General features: G+C 48.4%; 1 protein-coding gene across 1 annotated transcript in view; it reads right to left on the bottom strand.

Annotated features, from left to right (window-relative positions):
- Positions 1–492: 492 nt before the first annotated feature.
- mrps25 (mitochondrial ribosomal protein S25) overlaps positions 493–21,098 on the bottom strand; it is a 41,990-nt gene continuing 21,384 nt past the window's right edge. The window contains exons 2-4 of the mRNA XM_078534951.1: positions 15,610–15,716; positions 15,244–15,331; positions 493–708 (exon numbers count right to left, since the gene is read on the bottom strand). Of these exons, the coding sequence (XP_078391077.1) occupies positions 516–708; positions 15,244–15,331; positions 15,610–15,716 (388 nt within the window). The 3' untranslated portion in view covers positions 493–515. The remainder of the gene's footprint in view (positions 709–15,243; positions 15,332–15,609; positions 15,717–21,098) is intronic.

Here is a 21,098-nt window from a genome sequence, read left to right as displayed (position 1 = left end):
TGAAATCCATTTGCCACAATTCTGTCCATTCAATCGGTCAATCAACATCTCTTTGTAATTTTATACTTCCATCTACATTGCTTGTTGTCTATCTTTGTCAACGGCAAATTTAGATTTGTGACTTTCTATCCCATTATCTGAGTTGATAATGACTACATTGTATTCAAGCCCCGGAGCTGTCACATGCTGCCAATTAAAGTTATCCCTAATCTGTCCCCTTCCACTCAGCCGAGTTCCTAACCAGGTCAATAATTTGCCTTCAATGCAATGACATTCATCTACGGCTAACAGTTTCTTTGACAAAAATATCAAATGCCTTCTGGAAGTCTACATAAATAACATGCAAAGACATTCTCCTCTTCAGTGCTTGAGTTACGTCTTCAAAAAAAACCAATCAGGTTTGCGAGACATGACCTACAAATCCATACTGACTCTCTCAGGTCTCTGTGAATTGAAACTGAGTAGTACCTGTCTTCCGAAACTAAACACATATGAATTCTTGATGAAAGCTTTATTTACACAGCAGACCCTGCTCGCAGGGCAGTCCGATACTTCCCAGTCATTTCCTTGGGTAAAGGCACCAGACCTGGGCAGGGAACCTGCCCTTCCACTTGACACATGCATTCTCGCAGGCAGTACTTCTTGGGCCCAAAGTGTGCAGGGTGCGAATGCTCTTTCTGCGCTTGCTCATCCGCTTCCAGTAACTCTCTTTGAGAAAACACAAGATATCACCAGCAGCTGGTTACCATTTTGTTGTACGTAGACAAATATCAACACCATTAACATCAGCAAGATAAAAACAAAATACTGCGGGCGCTGGGAATCTGAAATAAAAAAAAGAAAATGCCAGAAAAACTCAGCAGGTCTGGCAGCATCTGTGGAGAGAAAAACAGAGTTAACATTTCAAGTCTGTATGACTCTCTGAAGAAGGCTAGGCCAGCATTTATTGCCCATCCCTAACTGCCCTTGAGGAGGTGGTGGTGAGCTGCCTTCTTGAACCGCTGCTATCCATGTAGTGTAGGTACACTCACAGTGCTCCTAAGAAGGGAGTTCCAGGATTTTGACCCAGCGACAGTGAAGCAACTGCGATATATTTCCAAGTCGGGATGTGAGAGACTTGGAGGGGAAGCTGCCCGCAACCCAATGGACTGTCGCTGCTCCCACACCAATTTTATCAGCAGGAGGGATGGCGTTGAGATGCGCAGCAGTGGGCCAATTGTGGCCTTTGAGTAGGCAATATTCTCCCACTCATCGCACCACTGACTTGATTAACTGGCGGCAAGAGAGGCCGGCCTGGCAGGTCGCCCTTCATCACCTGTTAGCAGTGAAGGAGGGAGTCCCTCCTTAACAGATCCATTGGGCCCAGAGGGCTAGAAAAACCCGCCACGCCTATCTCTCCCCTCAAAGTCCGACACCTCAGAAAATTCAGTGCAAAGTGCATGCCAGCACTGAAGTAGAGCGGCACAATCAGAGGGACCACGCTGAGGTGGACCTGCACAAAAAGAGGATCCGCACTGAGGGGGAGCTGCACTATCAGAGGGACCGCACTGAGGTGGAGCTGCACCATCAGAGGGACCGCACTGAGGTGGAGCTGCACCATCAGAGGGACCGCACTGAGGTGGAGCTGCACCATCAGAGGGACTGCACTGAGGTGGAGCTGCACCATCAGAGGGACCGCACTGAGGTGGAGCTGCACCATCAGAGGGACTGCACTGAGGTGGAGCTGCACCATCAGAGGGACCGCACTGAGGTGGAGCTGCACCATCAGAGGGACTGCACTGAGGTGGAGCTGCACCATCAGAGGGACTGCACTGAGGTGGAGCTGCACCATCAGAGGGACTGCACTGAGGCAAAGTTGCACAATCAGAGGATCTGCACTGAGGCGGAGCTGCACCATCAGAGGATTCGCACTGAGGTGGAGCTGCACCATCAGAGGATCCGCACTGAGGTGGAGCTGCACCATCAGAGGATCCGCACTGAGGTAGAGCTGCGCAATCAGAGGGATTGCACTGAGGTAGAGCTGCACCATCAGACGGATTGCACTGAGGTGGAGCTGCACCATCAGAGGGAAAGCACTGAGGTGGAGCTGCACCATCAGAGGGACCGCACTGAGGTGGAGCTGCACTATCAGAGGGACTGCACTGAGGTGGAGCTGCACCATCAGAGGGACTGCACTGAGGTGGAGCTGCACCATCAGAGGGACTGCACTGAGGCAAAGTTGCACAATCAGAGGATCTGCACTGAGGCGGAGCTGCACCATCAGAGGGACTGCACTGAGGTGGAGCTGCACCATCAGAGGATCTGCACTGAGGTGGAGCTGCACCATCAGAGGATTCGCACTGAGGTGGAGCTGCACCATCAGAGGACCCGCACTGAGGTGGAGCTGCACCATCAGAGGATCCGCACTGAGGTAGAGCTGCGCAATCAGAGGGATTGCACTGAGGTAGAGCTGCACCATCAGACGGATTGCACTGAGGTGGAGCTGCACCATCAGAGGGAAAGCACTGAGGTGGAGCTGCACCATCAGAGGGACTGCACTGAGGTGGAGCTGCACTATCAGAGGGATCGCACTGAGGTGGAGCTGCACCATCAGAGGGAAAGCACTGAGGTAGAGCTGCACCATCAGAGGGACCGCACTGAGGTGGAGCTGCACAATCAGAGGATCCGCACTGAGGTGGAGCTGCACCATCAGAGGGAAAGCACTGAGGTGGAGCTGCACCATCAGAGGATCCGCACTGAGGTAGAGCTGCACCATCAGAGGGACTGCACTGAGGTGGAGCTGCACCATCAGAGGATCTGCACTGAGGTGGAGCTGCACCATCAGAGGATTCGCACTGAGGTGGAGCTGCACCATCAGAGGATCTGCACTGAGGTGGAGCTGCACCATCAGAGGATCCGCACTGAGGTGGAGCTGCACCATCAGATGGAAAGCACTGAGGTAGAGCTGCACCATCAGAGGGACCGCACTGAGGTGGAGCTGCACAATCAGAGGATCCGCACTGAGGTGGAGCTGCACAATCAGAGGATCCGCACTGAGGTAGAGCTGCACCATCAGAGGGACCGCACTGAGGTGGAGCTGCACCATCAGAGGATTCGCACTGAGGTAGAGCTGCACCATCAGAGGAGCCGCACTGAGGTAGAGCTGCACCATCAGAGGATCCGCACTGAGGTGGAGCTGCACCATCAGAGGATCCGCACTGAGGTGGAGCTGCACCATCAGAGGGACCGCACTGAGGTAGAGCTGCACCATCAGAGGATCCGCACTGAGGTGAAGCTGCACCATCAGAGGATCAGCACTGAGGTGGAGCTGCACCATCAGAGGATCCGCACTGAGGTGGAGCTGCACCATCAGAGTGACCGCACTGAGGTAGAGCTGCACCATCAGAGGATCCGCACTGAGGTGGAGCTGCACCATCAGAGGATCAGCACTGAGGTGGAGCTGCACCATCAGAGCGACTGCACTGAGGTGGAGCTGCACCATCAGAGCGACTGCAGTGAGGTAGAGCTGCACCATCAGAGGGACTGAACTGAGGTAGAGCTGCACCATCAGAGGGACTGCACTGAGGTGGAGCTGCACAATCAGAGGATCCGCACTGAGGTAGAGCTGCACCAACAGAGGATCCGCACTGAGGTAGAGCTGCACCATCAGAGGGACTGCACTGAGGTGGAGCTGCACCATCAGAGGATCCGCACTGAGGTAGAGCTGCACCATCAGAGGATCCGCACTGAGGTGGAGCTGCACCATCAGAGGATCCGCACTAAGGTGGAGCTGCACCATCAGAGGATCCGCACTGAGGTGGAGCTGCACCATCAGAGGATCCGCACTGAGGCAGAGCTGCACCATCAGGGGATCCGCACTGAGGTGGAGCTGCACCATCAGAGGATCTGCACTGAGGTAGAGCTGCACCATCAGAGGACCCGCACTGAGGTGGAGCTGCACCATCAGAGGATCCGCACTGAGGTGGAGCTGCACCATCAGAGGATCCGCACTGAGTGGAGCTGCACCATCAGAGAATCCGCACTGAGGCAGAGCTGCACCATCAGAGGATCCGCACTGAGGTGGAGGTGCACCATCGGAGGATCCGCACTGAGGCAGAGCTGCACCCATCAGAGGGACTGCACTGAGGTAGAGCTGCATAGTTGGACATGCAGTATAGAGGAATATCTAGGCTATCGGTAGGGGGAATGATGGAGCGCTGCACTGTCAGAAGGGGCAATACCGAGTGAGGGCTTTAATGTTGAGGGAGCAGGAACGAGGTTTGGGAGGAGCACTGCACTGTCGGAGTGTCAGTACCCAGGAACCGCTGCATTGATGAGGAGATCCAACACCGGATTAGCCGTGCCAGGTCAGCCTTCTACAAACTACGGCAGCAAGCGTTTGACAACAGAGACCTCTGCAAGTCAACAAAATCCTAGTGTACAGAGCAGCTGTCATCATCAGATTTCTGTATTGCATTGAGATCTGGACTGTGCATTAGTGACACGTAAGAGCACTAGAGGAACTCCAGCAATACCTCCACCACATCCTCTGGGTTCAATGGGAAGGAAGTCAAATAAATGCTAGTGTCCTTCTTGAAGCCAGCTTCACAAACCTTCAGGCAAAACTCCCGCAAAATCAACTTTGATGGACTGGATACTGTGTCCGGGTGGTCAATAACCACCTCCCCGATCAGGTTTCCCTACTCTCAAATGGCTGAGGTTTCAGGGGAGGACAAAGAAAACACTTCAAAGACACTCTGAAGCTTCTTGAAGCACGTCAGCATGACTATGAGGAGCTTGCTAGCAGTTGTTCAAGCTGCATCATGCTTTGGGTCACAATGTCTTAATGATGATACACAGCGCTGGCAGACAAGGAAAGAAAAGGAAACAGATCCTACACTCTAGATCCCACTATCTTGTCGGATGCCCTGCCATGTGACCTGAGGAGATATGATCCACGAATTGAGAGACAGCCAAAGACTGAGAAAGCGCCGTACTGTCAGATGGAGGGATCTGAGGGAGCACCCCACAGTCGGAGGGAGGGTACTGTGGGAGTGCCACACTGTCAAAGGGTCGGTATTAAAGGAGCACTGCAGTGTTGGAGGGTCAGTACTGAGGGAGTGCTGCACTGTCAGAGGGTCAGTACTGAGGGAGCGCTGCACTGTTGGAGGGACAGTACTGAGGGAGAACTGCACTGTTGGAGGATCAGTACTGAGGGAGAACTGCACTGTTGGAGGGTCAGTACAAAGGGAGCATTGCAGTGTTGGAGGGTCAGTACAAAGGGAGCATTGCAGTGTTGGAGGGTCAGTACTAAGGGGGTGCTGCAGCGTTGGAGGTGCTGTGTTGGGGGAGTGCTGTACCTTGTCCGTGAGATTCATCTTCTGTTGCTTCGACTAGAAAGCATCAATTTGTATTTATATAGCGCTTCTAATTTAATAAGGCATCTCAAGATGCTTCACAGGAGCATTCTCTTCAGTCTGCAGGCAGGTCCAACCTACAGTACCGCAAGCTCCACCACGGGTAGGAGGCAGGTCCCAAATGCACCCTTGCCGGAACAGGGTTCAAATCCAGTGCTGTTGGCACCAGTCTGATCCAAACCTTGCCACCCAGCTAACTGAACCAAACTGCACCACCAAGGAATCAGAGTTGCTGTGGAAACATGTATTTTAATATGCATGTTGTAGTCTACAGCAATGAATAGTGATGGTAAAGGCTCCAATGTTTTCCCATCACATGGCTGACCAGGAATCTCTTCACCTCTTACCAATGGCCATTGGTGTATGTTGGAAGAATTTACAGGTTGATACTCAATGGCCCAGATCTTCCAATCTCAGGATAGTCAGAAACTGGATGTCCCCTGGGAGATGTGCCATGGGACCCCATGGAAGTCCCAATGCAAGGACTCCTTGGGGATTGCCTGGGAAGTTTGAACTTCTGATGGGCAATTCCCCTGCTCCCTGCAACCCTCTGAGAAAGTCTCCAAGTCTGAGTGAGATTCGGAGACTTCAGGCGGTTCCGACGTACTTACCTGCAGAGTTATCCAAGAAATGTTACAGAGAAAAACCTAGTCTAACACCTGGATAACTATACAAATTACTTACACTGACCTCCCCGCAACTAACCCCTTGACCACATGACTACCCCTCTACCCCCCACTGACCCGACCTAACTAGTCCCCAACTGACCTGAAATGCCCCCACCATCCAACGCCCCCTCTGACCCACCTACTCATTCAACCACATGCCACCCTACTCATCCTTTCTTTAAAAATTCTTTCACAGGACATGGACATCACTAGCTCAGCCAGCATATTCCTCATCCCTAATTGCCCTTGAGAAGGTGGTGGTGAGCTGCTTTCTTGAACTTCTGCAGTCCATGTGGTGTAGGTACACCCACAGTGCTGTTAGGGAGAGGTCCAGGATTTTGACCCAGTGACAGTGGAGGAATGTGCCATCCCACTACCTCACCCACGTGCCACCCTACCCCTTTACTTCACCCAGCCAACCCACCTCATTCACCAGCTGATTCTCTCTGCTGCTCCCTCCGAGCTTTGCTACACTGAGTCAGTTTGGAAGGATCCTTTCTTGGAAGATTGCTTAGAAAAACTAGAGGAAGATAAATGGGTATTTTTTTTGTCTGATCAGGGTCGGAAATAGGTTTCTGATCCTGCTCAGAAGATTTGGGCTAACCTGTTTTGTTGCGTTATGAATTCACCTTCCTTGGCCTTCAAGTTCCGGAGCGGGACTTGAACCCCAGGGATTCTGGCTCGCATGCAGGGACACTACCAACTGCACCACAAGACTTCCTTACTCTTGTATTATAAAACACAATATGACACTGAGACACAAGGCTTTAGGTTAGGTAAACAGGTTGGTCAAAGGAGTAGGTTTTAAAGAGGGACTTAAAAGGAGAAAAGAGAGGTAGAGAGACAGACAGGTGAAGGGAATTCCAGAGCTCAGGGTTTTTGAAGCTAAAGACACCAATGGCGGAACAATTAAAATCGGGAATGCTCAAGAGGCCAGAATTAGATGAGTGCAGATATCTCAGAAGATTGCTAGCGGAGATTCCAGAGATAAGGAGGGGTTAGGGCGTGGAGGGATTTGAAAAAAGAATGAGAATTTTAAAACCAGGGTGTTTCTTAACTGGGAACCAACGCGGGTCAGTAAGCACAGCAGGAGTGATGTGTGAATAGGACTTGGTACAAGTAAGGACCGGGCAACAGAGTTTTGGACAACCTCAAGTTTTATGTAGGATAGGATGTGGGAGGCCAGCAAGGAATACATTGAAACAATCAAGTCACAAGGTAACAAAGGCATGGGTGAGGATTTCATCATCAGATGAGCTTAGGCAGGGGCAGAGTCGGTCAATTTTGTGAAAGTGGAAGTTGGCGGTCTTAGTGATAATGTGGCTATGACAAGGCATTGGCCGGAGTGTGCAGTTGTAAAATGGCAGTGCTGCCATCAAATCAGCAAGCACACTGATTTGCATCATGGGCTGCCTGCTCCACATGCTGCTGCCAGTCAGTAGATGTGTGCATGTAAACCCCTTTACCAGGACAATCTACGCACTTCCCATCAGAAGTGTGCATGTCCATCTTGAACCTCATTTCAAGCATCAGGTAGCTGCATAGCTCCTAAAAAATGGGGCTACATTGCCCCCACAGAGATACTGAGAGGTACACAGAAATGTTTATAAGTATTGGGATATACATAGAAACACAACAAAAGATTTTTTCCCATAGTTATTTTATATATGGAGAAAAAGATGGAGAGAGAGATATATATAATTACATTTAGGAATCAATGTTGGGACTGTTGCTGTTTACTAATTTTATTAATGATCCAAATGTTGGTTTTGTAAGAATTATGGGCTTTAATATACTTTTTATTGTATTATGAATTTCAGACTGTGCTTTATAAATGTTTCTGTGGGCTTTTGGTAAGCCAAGAGGTAAGTGCTGGTATGTGAATAACTATTTATATTGATTAGTTTAGATATTAGGGATATTGCATGAATCTAGATATTCATAGAAGCAAAGGGCGGGATTTTCCTGCCCCGGCTGCCATTGGGATTGTTCGGTCCCGCTGAAAGTCAATGGGCTTTTGGCTGGGCTGCCAAATCTCCCGCGGCAGCTCCCGCCACGGTGGGGCTGGAAAATCCCGGCCAAAGGGATTCAGTAAGACAATGGAGATGAAAACAGATTGAGTCTGTCTGCAGAATGTCCAGTCATAACAGTAAGAGGCAGGAAGACAGTTAAATTGTTATTCTGTCTCTATATTCCTGATTGTATTACTAAAATATCTAAATGTAAAGCACCATTCACAGAAACATAGAGAATAGCAAGAGTAGATCAGTTGGCCCTTGGAGCCTGCTCCGCCATTCAATATGATCATGGCTGATCCTCCATCTCATCGCCGTACTCCCGCTCTCTCCCCATACCCCTTGGTGCTTTGAGTCTAGAAATCTATTTCTTTCCTTCTTAAATATATTCAGTGACTTGGACTCCACAGCCCTCTGTGGTAGAGAATTCCACAGGTTCACCACCCTCTGAGTGAAGAAGTTTCTCTTCATCTCAGTCCTAAATGGCCTATCCCGTATCCTGTGACTGTGACTATGACTATGACTCATTCTGGAACCCGCCCCATCCAGAGGAAACATCATGCCTGCATCCAGTCTGCCCAGCCCTGTCAGAATTTTATACATTTCAGTGAGATCCCATCTCATTCTTCTAAACTCCAATGAATACAGGCCTAGATGACCCAATCTCTCCTCATATGACAATCCTGCCATCCCAGGAATCAGTCTGGTGAACTTTTGCTGCACTCCCTCTATGGCAAGTACATCCTTTCTTAGGTAAGGAGATCAAAACTGCACACAATACTCCAGGTGTGGTCTCACCAAGACCCTGTACAGTTGCATTAAGACATCCTTGCTCCTGTACCTGAGTCCTCTTGCAATGAAGGCCAACAATACCATTTGCCTTCTTAACTGTTTGCTGCAAGCATTGCTTTCACTGACTGGTGTACAAGGACACCCAGGTCCCTTTGTACATCAACATTTCCCAATCTATCAACATTTAAATAATACTCTGCCATTCTGTTTTTCCTACAGAAGTGGATGACTTCACACTTATCCATGTTATACTGCATCTGCCATGTATTTTCCCACTCACATAACTTGTCTAAATTGCCTTGAAGCCTCTTTACATCCTCCGCACCATTCATTCTCACCAAACTTTGTGTCGTCAGCAAACTTGGAAATATTACGTTTGGCTCCCTGATCCAAATCATTGGTATATATTGTGAATAGCTGGGGCCCAATCACTGATCCCTTTGGTGTCCCACTGGTTACCGTCTGTCATTCTGAAAAAGACCCATTTATTCCAACTGTCTGTTTCCTGTCTGCTAACCAATTCCCAATTCATGCCAATATATTACCTACCCTCAATCCCATGTGCACAATAACCTCTTATGTGGGAGTTCATCAAAAGCTTTCTGAAAATCCAAATACACTACATCCACTAGTTCTCCCTTATCTATTCTGCTAGTTACGTCCTCAAAAAATTCCAGTAGGTTTGTCAAGCTTATAGATCCATGCTGACTTTGTTTAAACCAGATGATATTCTCTAAGTTTTCTGTCACCTCATCCTTTATAATACTGTCATAGACTCTAGCATTTTCCCTAATATTGATGTTAGGTTAACCGGTCTGTAATTCCCTGTGTTCTCCCTCCCTCCTTTGTTAAATAGTGCGGTTACATTTGCCACTCTCCAATCTGCTGGCATTGTTCCAGGATTTTTGGAAGGTGACAATCAACGCATCCACTATTTCCATGGCCATCTCCTTTAGTACCCTGGGATGTAGATTATTAGGTGCTGTGGATTTATCGGCTTTCAGTCCCATTAATTTCTCCTGCACAATTGGTTTAGTAATACTAATTTCCTTCAATTCCTCCTTCTCACTAAACTGTTGGTTCACTAGCATTTCTGGGAAGATATTTGTGTCTTCCTCTGTGAAGACAGATCTAAAGTAGCTGTTTAATTGCTCTGCCATTTCCTTGTTTTCTATTGTAAATTGTCCCATTTCGGACTGTAAGGGACCTATATTTACCTTCATTAATCTTTTTACATACTTATAGAAGCTTTACAATCTGCTTTTATGTTCCTTGCAAGTTTACCCTCATACTCTATTTTTCCCCTCTTAATCAATCTTTCGATCCTCCTTTGCTGAATTCTAAACTGCTCCCAATCCTCAGGTTTGCTACTTTTTTTAAGCAACTTTATATGACTCCTCTTTGGATCTAATACTATCCTTAATTTCTTTTGTTAGCCATGGTTGGGCCACTTTTCCTGTTCTGTTTTTGCACCAGAAAGGAATGTATATAACTGTCGCAATGCATACTTAAATATTCTTTACATGTTCCTTAAATATTAGCCATTGCCTATCCACCATCATGCCTTTTAATGAAGTTCCCCAATCTATCTTGGCCAACTCACACCTCATAGCTCCGTAGTTTCCTTTGTTTAGAATTAGGAGCCTAGTTTTGGATCGGCCATCTTCATTTTCCATCCTAATGAAGAATTCTATTGTGTTATGGTCACTGTTCCCTAAAGGATTCCGCACAACAGGATTATTAAGTAACCCCTTCTCATTGCTCATTACCAAATCTAGGATAGCCTGTATCCTCGTTGGTTTTTTAGACCAGTACGTTGAAGAACCATCTTGTACAAACTCCAGGAATTCATCTACCACAGCATTATTGCTAATTTGGTTTGCCCCAGTCTATATGTAGATTAAAGTCACCCATGATTACTGTATTACCCTTGTTACATGCATCTCGAATTTCCTGTTTAATGCTGTCTCCTACCTCACCACTACTGTTTGGAGGCCTATTGACAACTCCCACTAATGTTTTCCGCCCCTTGTTGCTTATTAGCTCCACCCAGACTGATTCTACATCTAGATTTTCTGATCTAATATTCTCTCTCACTATTTCACCGATTTCATCCTTAACTAACAATGCAATGCCACGCCACCTCCTTTTCTTTTTTGCCTGTCCTTCTTAAATACCGAGTACCCTTGGATATTCAGTTCCCAGCCCTGATCACCCTGCAGCCATGTCCCCATAATTGCAATCATATTGTACCATTTACATCTATTTGCACTGTCAATTCATCTACCTTATTGCGAATGCTCTGTGTATTCAGGTACAGTGCCTTTAGACTTGTCCTTTTAACATTTTTAGACAATTTTTATATTATGGCCCAATTTGCTGCTGGCCCTTGTTTCCTCTACCTTCCACTTTTGCTTTCTACTTTTCTGTCCTTCATTCCTATCTTTGTTTCTCTCTCTTGTGTCTCCCTGCTCAGGTTCTCAACCCCTGCCACTCTAGTTTAAACCCTCTCCCACAGTACTAGCCAATACCCCTGCGAGGATATTGGTGCCGGTCCTGCTGGGGTGCAACTCGTCCAGCTTGTACGGATTCCATCTTCCCCAGGATTAGTCCCAATGCCTCAGGAATCTAAATTCTTCCCTCCTACACCATAGATCCAGCCACGCATTCATTTGATTTATTCTCCTATTCCTGATCTCACTAGCATGTGCCACTCGGGGTAATCCTGGTTTTGAGGTCCTGGTTTTTTCCTATCTCCCTATATTCTGCTTTTAGGACCTCATTCCTCTTTTTACCTATGTCATTGGTACCGATATGGGCCACGACCTCTGGCTGTTCACCCTCCCCCTTCGGAATGTCCTGCAGCCGCTCAAGCAGCATCCTTGACCCTTGCACCAGGGAGGCAACACACCATCCTGGTGTCATGTCTGTGGTTGCAGACATGTCTATATGCTCCCCTTACGTTGGAATCCCCTGTCACAATTGCTCTCCCGCTCTTTTTTCTCCCTCTCTTGTGCAGCTGAGCCACTCATGGTGCCACGGACTTTGCTCTTGCTACCTTCCCCTGTAAAACCATCTCCCCGAACAGTATCCAAAACGGAAAATCTGTTAAAGGGGGAGATGGACCCAGGGGACTCCGGCACTACTTGCCTAGTGCTTTTACTCTGTCTGGTGGTCATCCATTCCCTTTCTGGCCGTGCACTCTTTATCTGCAGTGTGACCACCTCACACTAAGTGCTATCCATGAAAATCTCAGACCTGTGGCTGCCCCACAGTGACTCCAGCCGCAGCTTCAGCTCCGAAAAAGCGGATTTCAAGTAGCTGCAGCTGGGGACACTTCCTGCACACATGGTTGTGGAAGTGTCCCTGTCTTCCTAAATTGCACAGGAGAAGCGTTCCACATGATTGAACTGCCCTGCTGTGACTTACCATTAAATTACTCACTTTACTTTTACTTCCTCTAGTTTAGGGAATATTAAGGACAGTAGAAATACTCACCAGGTCCTACTTACCAAGGCCTCCGCTCTTCTTTCTGAGGAAAGGTTGAAAATGAAAGGATCACCCCCTTCCCTCTTCACTGAACTCCCTCACTCACCAAATTCCAACTTAAGTACTCTAATGCAGCCCAAAGCAGCAGTCCAGTGCAGACAAGCCAGCACTATAGATGGCCTGCCTTTCTGCTCTCTGAATCTGGCTCCTGAAAACCTGTTTAAGCCAGTTATCTAATTAACTAGCTGCAGCTACAAGCAGAGCCTGTATAACCACCTACTTTAAAGCTGGACTAAAACTCACCTTCTCCCAACCCAAAGAGCAACTTTTAGTTAATTGCTAAATTAAAGAAAGACTAGACTTTAGATAGAAATTAACCCCTAAATTAACCCTTAAGAATCCCTCACTCACCAAACTCCAACTTAAGCACTCTAATGCAGCCCAAAACAGCACTCCAGTGCAGACCTCCTGTGAAGGCCATTCGCAACTCTTCAGATACTGAAGCAGTCCATGTCCAAACACAGCAAGAACTGGACAATGCCCAGGCTTGGACTGACAAGTGGCAAGTAACATTTGGGCTACACATGTGCCAGACAATGACCATCTCCAACAAAAGAGAATCTAACCATTGCACCTTGACATTCAATGGCATTACCATCACTGAATCCCCCACTATCAATATCCTGGGGGTTATCATTGCCAGAAACTGAACTGTACTAGCCATATAAATACAATGGCTACAAGAGCAGGTCAGAGGCTAGGAAGCCTGTGGTGAGTAACTCACCTCCTGACTCCCCAAAGCCTGTCCACCATCTACAAGGCACAAGTCAGGAGTGTGATGGAATACTCTCCACTTGCCTGGATGAGTGCAGCTCCCACAAGACCCAAGAAGCTCAACACAATCCAGGAAAAAGCAGCCCGCTTGATTGGCATGCCTTCCACAAACATTCACTCCCTCTGACACTGACGCAGCAGTGTGTACCATCTACAAGATGCCCGGCAGGAACTCACCAAGGCTCCTTATATAGTACCTTCTAAAGCCATGACTACTACCATCTAGAAGAACAAGGGCAGCAGATACATGGGAACATCACCGCCTGGAAGTTCCCCTCCAAGCCACACACCATCCTGACTTGGAAATATATCTCCGCTCCTTCACTGTCGCTGGGTCAAAATCCTGGAGCCCCCTTCCTAACAGCACTTTGGGTGTACCTACACCACATGAACTGCAGCAGTTCAAGAAGGAAGCCTATCACCACCTCCTCAAGTGTAATTAGGTATGGGCAATAAATGCTGGCCTAGACAGCAATGCCCACATACCACGAATGAATTGAAAAAACAACGTAAGCCTATTAAGGTGTCTTTGTGCTAACTTTGTTAATTGTCCAGGATGTAGCTACTGACTTGAGTATTGATGGCCCATTGATACAATTATTGGTGGAGTATTGAGGGTCTATTGATGTAAGCCTGAATGGAGTTTCGATTATATTGATTGTGTTATGAATGCAAGTCAATTGCTTTTGCCAAATATGGTAGGAGAAATCCTGGATATCAGAGAAAGATAATAAGGAAGGGCTCTCCAAAAGGGTCCAGTAAATTGGTGTACAGGTTCATAGACAAAAGAAGATGGAAGAGAGAGGGAAGTAAGAGAAGTCAGAGCAGACCAGAATGAGTGTTGACCTGTGTCCGAGTTGCTCCAGTGAGTAATGGCTGTGTGACTTGTAAACTATCGCCTGGTTGTTAAATATTACTTAATAAATCCTCTTAATTTGTTACATCAAAACTGTCTGCCAACTTACTGCTTTGACAAGAACCTGAATAAAAGTTCAAGTAATTTAGAGAATCTCAAAGTGTTGGGGGCACCAGTAACAAATTTGCAGGTAATACTAATATCTGAACACGTCTTAGGTATATGGGTGTTTCGTGTACATATATCAATACGAACCTACAAATTAGGAGCAGGAGTAGGCCAAGCTAATCTCTTTGTGGCCCCAACTCCACATTCCATCTACCACTGATAACCCTTGACTCCCTTGTTAGTCAAGAGTCTATCCACCTCTGCCTTAAAAATATTCAATGACCCTGCCTCCACCACACGCTGGGGAGGAGAGTTCCAAAGATTCACGATTCTCAGAGAAAAAAATATTCTTCTCATCTCCATCTTAAAAAGGAGACCCCTTATTTTTAAATTGTGCCCCCTAGTTCTACTCTCTCCCACAGTGGAGGGGGTGAACATCCTTTCAACATCCACTCTGTCAAGTCCCCTCAGGATCTTATATGTTTCAATAAGATCACCTCTCAGTCTTCTAAACTCCAATGGATACAGGCCCGATCTGTCCAACCTTCCCTGCAAGATAACGCCTCCATCCCAGGTGTCAGTCGAGTGAACCTTCTCTGAACTGCTTCTAACGCTATGACAATGACATTCAAATCTATATAAAAACAGAAAATGCTCAAAATTCAGCAGATCTAGCAGCATCTGTAGGGAGAGAAAAACAGAGTAACATTTCAAGTCTGTAGGCCTCTTCTTCAGAGCTCTGGAGAAGCTTATTAACCTGTGTTGCTATTTTTGGTGATTTGTGCCCCTAGATCCCTTTGTCCTCTACCCCATTAAAATTCATTTTATAAGCAGTTCCTGACCTGGGGAAACAATTCACCCAGTGGAGCAGCTCTGGGTGGGAGCAGAGAATTGGAGGGTGAAAATTCTGGGGGAGAGGCAGGCATATACGAATGAAACTAAGAAATCTCCCGTTAGACCATCTTGCACTGTGGCTTTATCCACTACAGCCAAGCAGGTAGATTTTAAGGTGGGATCCTGCAATGCAAACAGATAAAATTGAACATTACATACCTATGGTATTAATACAGTAAAACAAAGCTCACCGGCTCTTTCCCAGGATTGTCTTCACATGTTCAGCAATTTCTTTGTGGTTCTTTCCTTCTACATCAACCAAGACCTGTTCACCATCATCTGGGGAGAAATGGCAAAAGTGCAATTTTAGACATAATACTGAAACAGTTTGACCCTATCTCCCATACCCGAGACAGTCCAACCACACCCCCCCAGAAATGGTCTGGCCCCACTGGTCAGACAGTCTGACCCTTGTTCCCTCCTCTCCCCGAGTCTGACCAGCCCCATTCTCCCAAAGCAGCATCGTATCTGTCACCAAAACCCAGGTTGTTCAAGCTCTCTAGAGCTGCCACAGTTTAATAACAAACTTTTAAGTACAGGAGGAACTGAAGGCTTACCTAAATAAAATCTTAGAAATGGTGATGGTGTCAGGTTTTTGAACATAACAATTTGAACCCAGGGATTCTGGTGCTGGATCTGAGGCACGTTGAAGAAAACAAACTTTCTGAAAAGAAACAAATTGAAATATGTCAATATCACAAGCTGAAGTACTGCAAGGTTATGATCAACCTGAGGTTGCCTGAGATTGCAGTGCTGGATTAGTTCTACATGGTATTTTCCTGTTTAACGATATCTGTTTAAAACACAACCAGTTTCATTGAACATTGGGCTAGTGCAACATCCAGAGTAGGTGGAAGAGCTCCTGAACTAGACATGCACGGCATCCACAGGGCAGTAATCCATTGAACCCACCATGCCCGGCTGTAACAGGTCAGTGATCCACTGAGCCAGACATGCCCGGCATCTACAGGGCAGTTGTAAAGAACATATCTTTTTATTTCTGCTAGAATGTTGTAAAGAACATATCTTTTATGGACTGTGGATTAAAATTACAATGGCTGTAGTTTGAAAGACATGTCTACTGGAACAGTGTGAGGGATTTATACAATGTTGCTGTCCTAGAACAGAGTGTGCCATGAAAGACAGGATGGTGTCAAGGAGTCCGGTCTAACGGGGAACTGCTTAGCAACATTTTCATTAGCTCCTAACCAGCTGACCAGGGTTTGTGTGAGAGCAGTGCAGCGGAGAAAAAAGCTCCTAACCTGAAAAAAGGCCTAAAGCCTTTTTCTCCTGTGTGTGGAAGATTCCAGTTATTTCTAGTTTTTTTCCCCTCATATTTTTAGTTTTTTGTTTTTTTTCCCTCACATCTCTATAACCTGCTCTCTCTCTGAAAATCCCCTATCAAGAGGAAAAGCGGAAAATCACCGTTAGAGATATTGAAAAGCAAGTGCTCAACCAGTGAACGAAAGACGGAAAACGCTGGAAGACCACCTTGTGCTATCAACAAAGAACTGAAAGGAATTTGGAAGACATAGATCCAGATCAACCCATCGAATGCTGTACTCCAATATTGATGCTACTGAACTGCTATATCCCACCCTTAATATCCATGTTTTTGTGTGTCTTGTATGTGTGTGCATCAGGATTCAAGGAAGGGTAGAGTTTAGGCTACAGAGTTAGAAATTAGCAGCTACATGTTTCTTTCTTTTGCCACTGGTTAAAGACAATTTGCTCAATAAAGAGTTACTCACTTGCTAAGTTTACAAACCTGGTGCTCGTATTCTGTTCACCTAAATTAAACAATCAGGTTGTTTGATCAAACTTTTCACACTTGTCGTGGCTTGGGGAGCAGTGGGGCTTCATATTACAGCACACTATCCCCAGTGAGTCGTGACATGGTGAACCACTGAACATGACACGTTTGGCATCCACAGGGCAATGATCCACTGACCCAGACACACCCAGCATCCATGGGGCAGTGATCCAATGAACCAGACACACCTGATACTCACAGGGCCGTGATCCACTGAACCAGCCACACCCAGCATCCACAGGACAGTGACCCACTGAACCAGACATGTCCAGCATCAACAGGACGGTGATCCACTGATCCAGACATGTCCCGCATCCACAGGGCTGTGATCCACTGAATCAGGCACATCCAGCATCCACAGGGCAGAGAAGCACTGAACCAGACATGCCCAGCACCCACAGGGCAGAGATCCACTGAACAGGACACGCCCAGCATCGACACAGCAGTGATCCACTGAACCAGACATGTCTGGCATCCACAGGGCAGTGATCCACTGAACGAGCACATCCAGCATCCATGGGGCAGTGATCCACTGAACGAGGCACGTCCAGCATCCATGGGGCAGTGATCTACTGCACCTGACACACTGATACCCACAGGGCAATGATTCACTGAACCAGACACGCCCGGCATCCACAGGGCAGTGATCCACTGAACGAGGCACGTCCAGCATCCATGAGGCAGTGATCCATTGAACCAGACACGCCTGATAACCACAGGGCAGTGATTCACTAAAGCAGCCACACCAGCAGCTACAGGACAGTGATTCACTGAACCAGACACGTCCAGCATCCACAGGGCAGTGATCCACTGAACCAGACGTGTCCAGCATCCATGGGGCAGTGATCCACTGAACCAGCCACACCTGGCATCCACAGGGCAGTGATCCACTGAACCAGACACATCTGATACCCACAGGGCAGTGATTCACTGAACCAGACACATCTGATACCCACAGGGCAGTGATTCACTGAACCAGACACATCTGATACCCACAGGGCAGTGATTCACTGAACCAGCCACACCCGGCATCCACAGGACATTGATCCATTGAACCAGACATGTCCAGCATCCACAGGACAGCGATCCATTGAACCAGGCACGTCCAGCATCCACAGGGCAGAGAAGCACTGAACCAGACATGCCCAGCACCCACAGGGCAGAGATCCACTGAACAAGACACGCCCAGCATCGACACAGCAGTGATCCACTGAACCAGACACGTCTGGCATCCACAGGGCAGTGATCCACTGAACGAGCACATCCAGCATCCATGGGGCAGTGATCCACTGAACGAGGCACGTCCAGCATCCATGGGGCAGTGATCTACTGCACCTGACACACTGATACCCACAGGGCAATGATTCACTGAACCAGACACGCCCGGCATCCACAGGGCAGCGATCCACTGAACGAGGCACGTCCAGCATCCATGAGGCAGTGATCCATTGAACCAGACACGCCTGATAACCACAGGGCAGTGATTCACTAAAGCAGCCACACCAGCAGCTACAGGACAGTGATTCACTGAACCAGACACGTCCAGCATCCACAGGGCAGTGATTCACTGAACCAGACGTGTCCAGCATCCATGGGGCTGTGATCCACTGAACCAGCCACACCTGGCATCCACAGGGCAGTGATCCACTGAACCAGACACATCTGATACCCACAGGGCAGTGATTCACTGAACCAGACACATCTGATACCCACAGGGCAGAGATCCACTGAACAAGACACGCCCAGCATCGACACAGCAGTGATCCACTGAACCAGACACGTCTGGCATCCACAGGGCAGTGATCCACTGAACGAGCACATCCAGCATCCATGGGGCAGTGATCCACTGAACGAGGCACGTCCAGCATCCATGGGGCAGTGATCTACTGCACCTGACACACTGATACCCACAGGGCAATGATTCACTGAACCAGACACGCCCGGCATCCACAGGGCAGTGATCCACTGAACGAGGCACGTCCAGCATCCATGAGGCAGTGATCCATTGAACCAGACACGCCTGATAACCACAGGGCAGTGATTCACTAAAGCAGCCACACCAGCAGCTACAGGACAGTGATTCACTGAACCAGACACGTCCAGCATCCACAGGGCAGTGATCCACTGAACCAGACGTGTCCAGCATCCATGGGGCAGTGATCCACTGAACCAGCCACACCTGGCATCCACAGGGAAGTGATCCACTGAACCAGACACATCTGATACCCACAGGGCAGTGATTCACTGAACCAGACACATCTGATACCCACAGGGCAGTGATTCACTGAACCAGCCACACCCGGCATCCACAGGACATTGATCCATTGAACCAGACATGTCCAGCATCCACAGGACAGCGATCCACTGAACCAGGCACGTCCAGCATCCACAGGGCAGTGATCCATGGAACCAGGCACGTCCAGCATCCATGGAGCAGTGATCCAATGAACCAGACACACCTGGTACTCAAAGAGCAGTGATCTACTGAACCAGCCACACCTGGCATCCAAAGGACTATGATCCACTGAACCAGACACAGCCAGCATCTATGGGGCAGTGATCCAATGAACCAGACACACCTGATACTCACAGAGCAGTGATCCGCTGAAACATGCCACACCTGGCATTTACAGGGCAGTGATCCACTGAACCAGAAACACCCTGCATCAACAGGGCAGTGATTCATTGTACCAGACACACCTGGCATCCACAGGACAGTGATCCACTGAACCAGACGCATCCAGCACCCATGGGGCAGTGATCCAATGAACCAGACACACCTGATACTCACAGGGCAAGATCCATTGAACCAGCCACATCCGGCATCCACAGGACAGTGATCCATTGAACCAGACGCGTCCAGTGTCCATGGAGCGGTGATCCAATGAACCAGACACGCCTGATACTCACAGGGCAGAAATTCACTGAACCAGACACATCCAGCATGCACAGGGCGGTGATCCACTGAACCACACATGCCCGGCATCCACAGAACAGTAATCCAATGAACCAGACAGCCCGGTACCGACAGGGCAGAGATCCACTGAAACAGACACATCCACAGGGCAGTGATCCACTGAACCAGGTACGTCGACTATCCACAGCGAAGTAATCCATTGAACCAGACACACCTGACACCACAGGGCAAGATCCACTGTACCAGCCACACCCGGCATCCACAGGGCAGTGATCCACTGAACCAGACACACCCAGGGTCCCTAGGGCAGTGATCCACTGAACCAAACCAAACACATCCAGCAACTGCAGGGCAGTGATCCACTGAACCAGCCACACCTGGCATCCACAGGACAGTGATCCACTGAACCAGACACATCCAGCATGCACAGGGCAGTGATCCACTGAACCAGACATGCCTGGCATCCACAGGGCAGTAATCCACTGAACCAGACACACCCAGCATCCACAAGACAGTGAGCCACTGAACCAGACATGTCCAGCAGGCACAGGGCAGTGATTCACTGAACCAGACATGTCCAGCATGCACAGGGCAGTGATTCACTGAACCAGACATGTCCAGCATGCACAGGGCAGTGATTCACTGAACCAGACATGTCCAGCATGCACAGGGCAGTGATTCACTGAACCAGGCATGTCCAGCATCCACGGGGCAGTAATCCACTGAACCAGGCACGTCGGCCATCTACAGAGCAGTAATCCACTGAACCAGACACACCTGACACCCACAGGGCAGTGATCCATTGTACCAGACACACTGAGCATCCACATGGCAGTGATCCACAGGACCAGATACACCGAGCATCCACAGGTCAGCGATTCACTGAACCAGGCATGCTGGGCATCCACAGAGCAGTAATCCACTGAACCAGACACACGTGGCATCCACACGGCAGTGATAAACTGTACCAGCCACACCCGGCATACACAGGGCAGTGATCCACTGAACTAGACAGGTCCAGCATCAACAGACCAGTGATCCACAGAACCAGATACACCTGGCACCCACAGGGCCATGATCTACTGAACCAGACATGTGCAGCATCCACAGATAAGTGATCCACTGAACCAGACACACCCAGGATCCACAGGGTAATGATCCACTGAACCAGTCACACCCGGCATCCATAGGGCAGTGATCCAATGAACCAAGCACACCTGATACCCACAGTGCAGTCATCCACTGAGCCAGACACACCTGGCATCCACAGGGCAGTGATCCACTGAACCAGACATGTCCAGCATCAACAGGACAGT

The sequence above is a fragment of the Cetorhinus maximus genome, unplaced genomic scaffold, assembly GCF_964194155.1.
Source record: "Cetorhinus maximus unplaced genomic scaffold, sCetMax3.hap1.1 HAP1_SCAFFOLD_162, whole genome shotgun sequence".
NCBI lineage: Eukaryota > Metazoa > Chordata > Chondrichthyes > Lamniformes > Cetorhinidae > Cetorhinus > Cetorhinus maximus.
The sequence above is the reverse complement of the archived record's forward strand: the minus strand, read 5'-3'. Positions and strand labels throughout refer to the sequence as shown.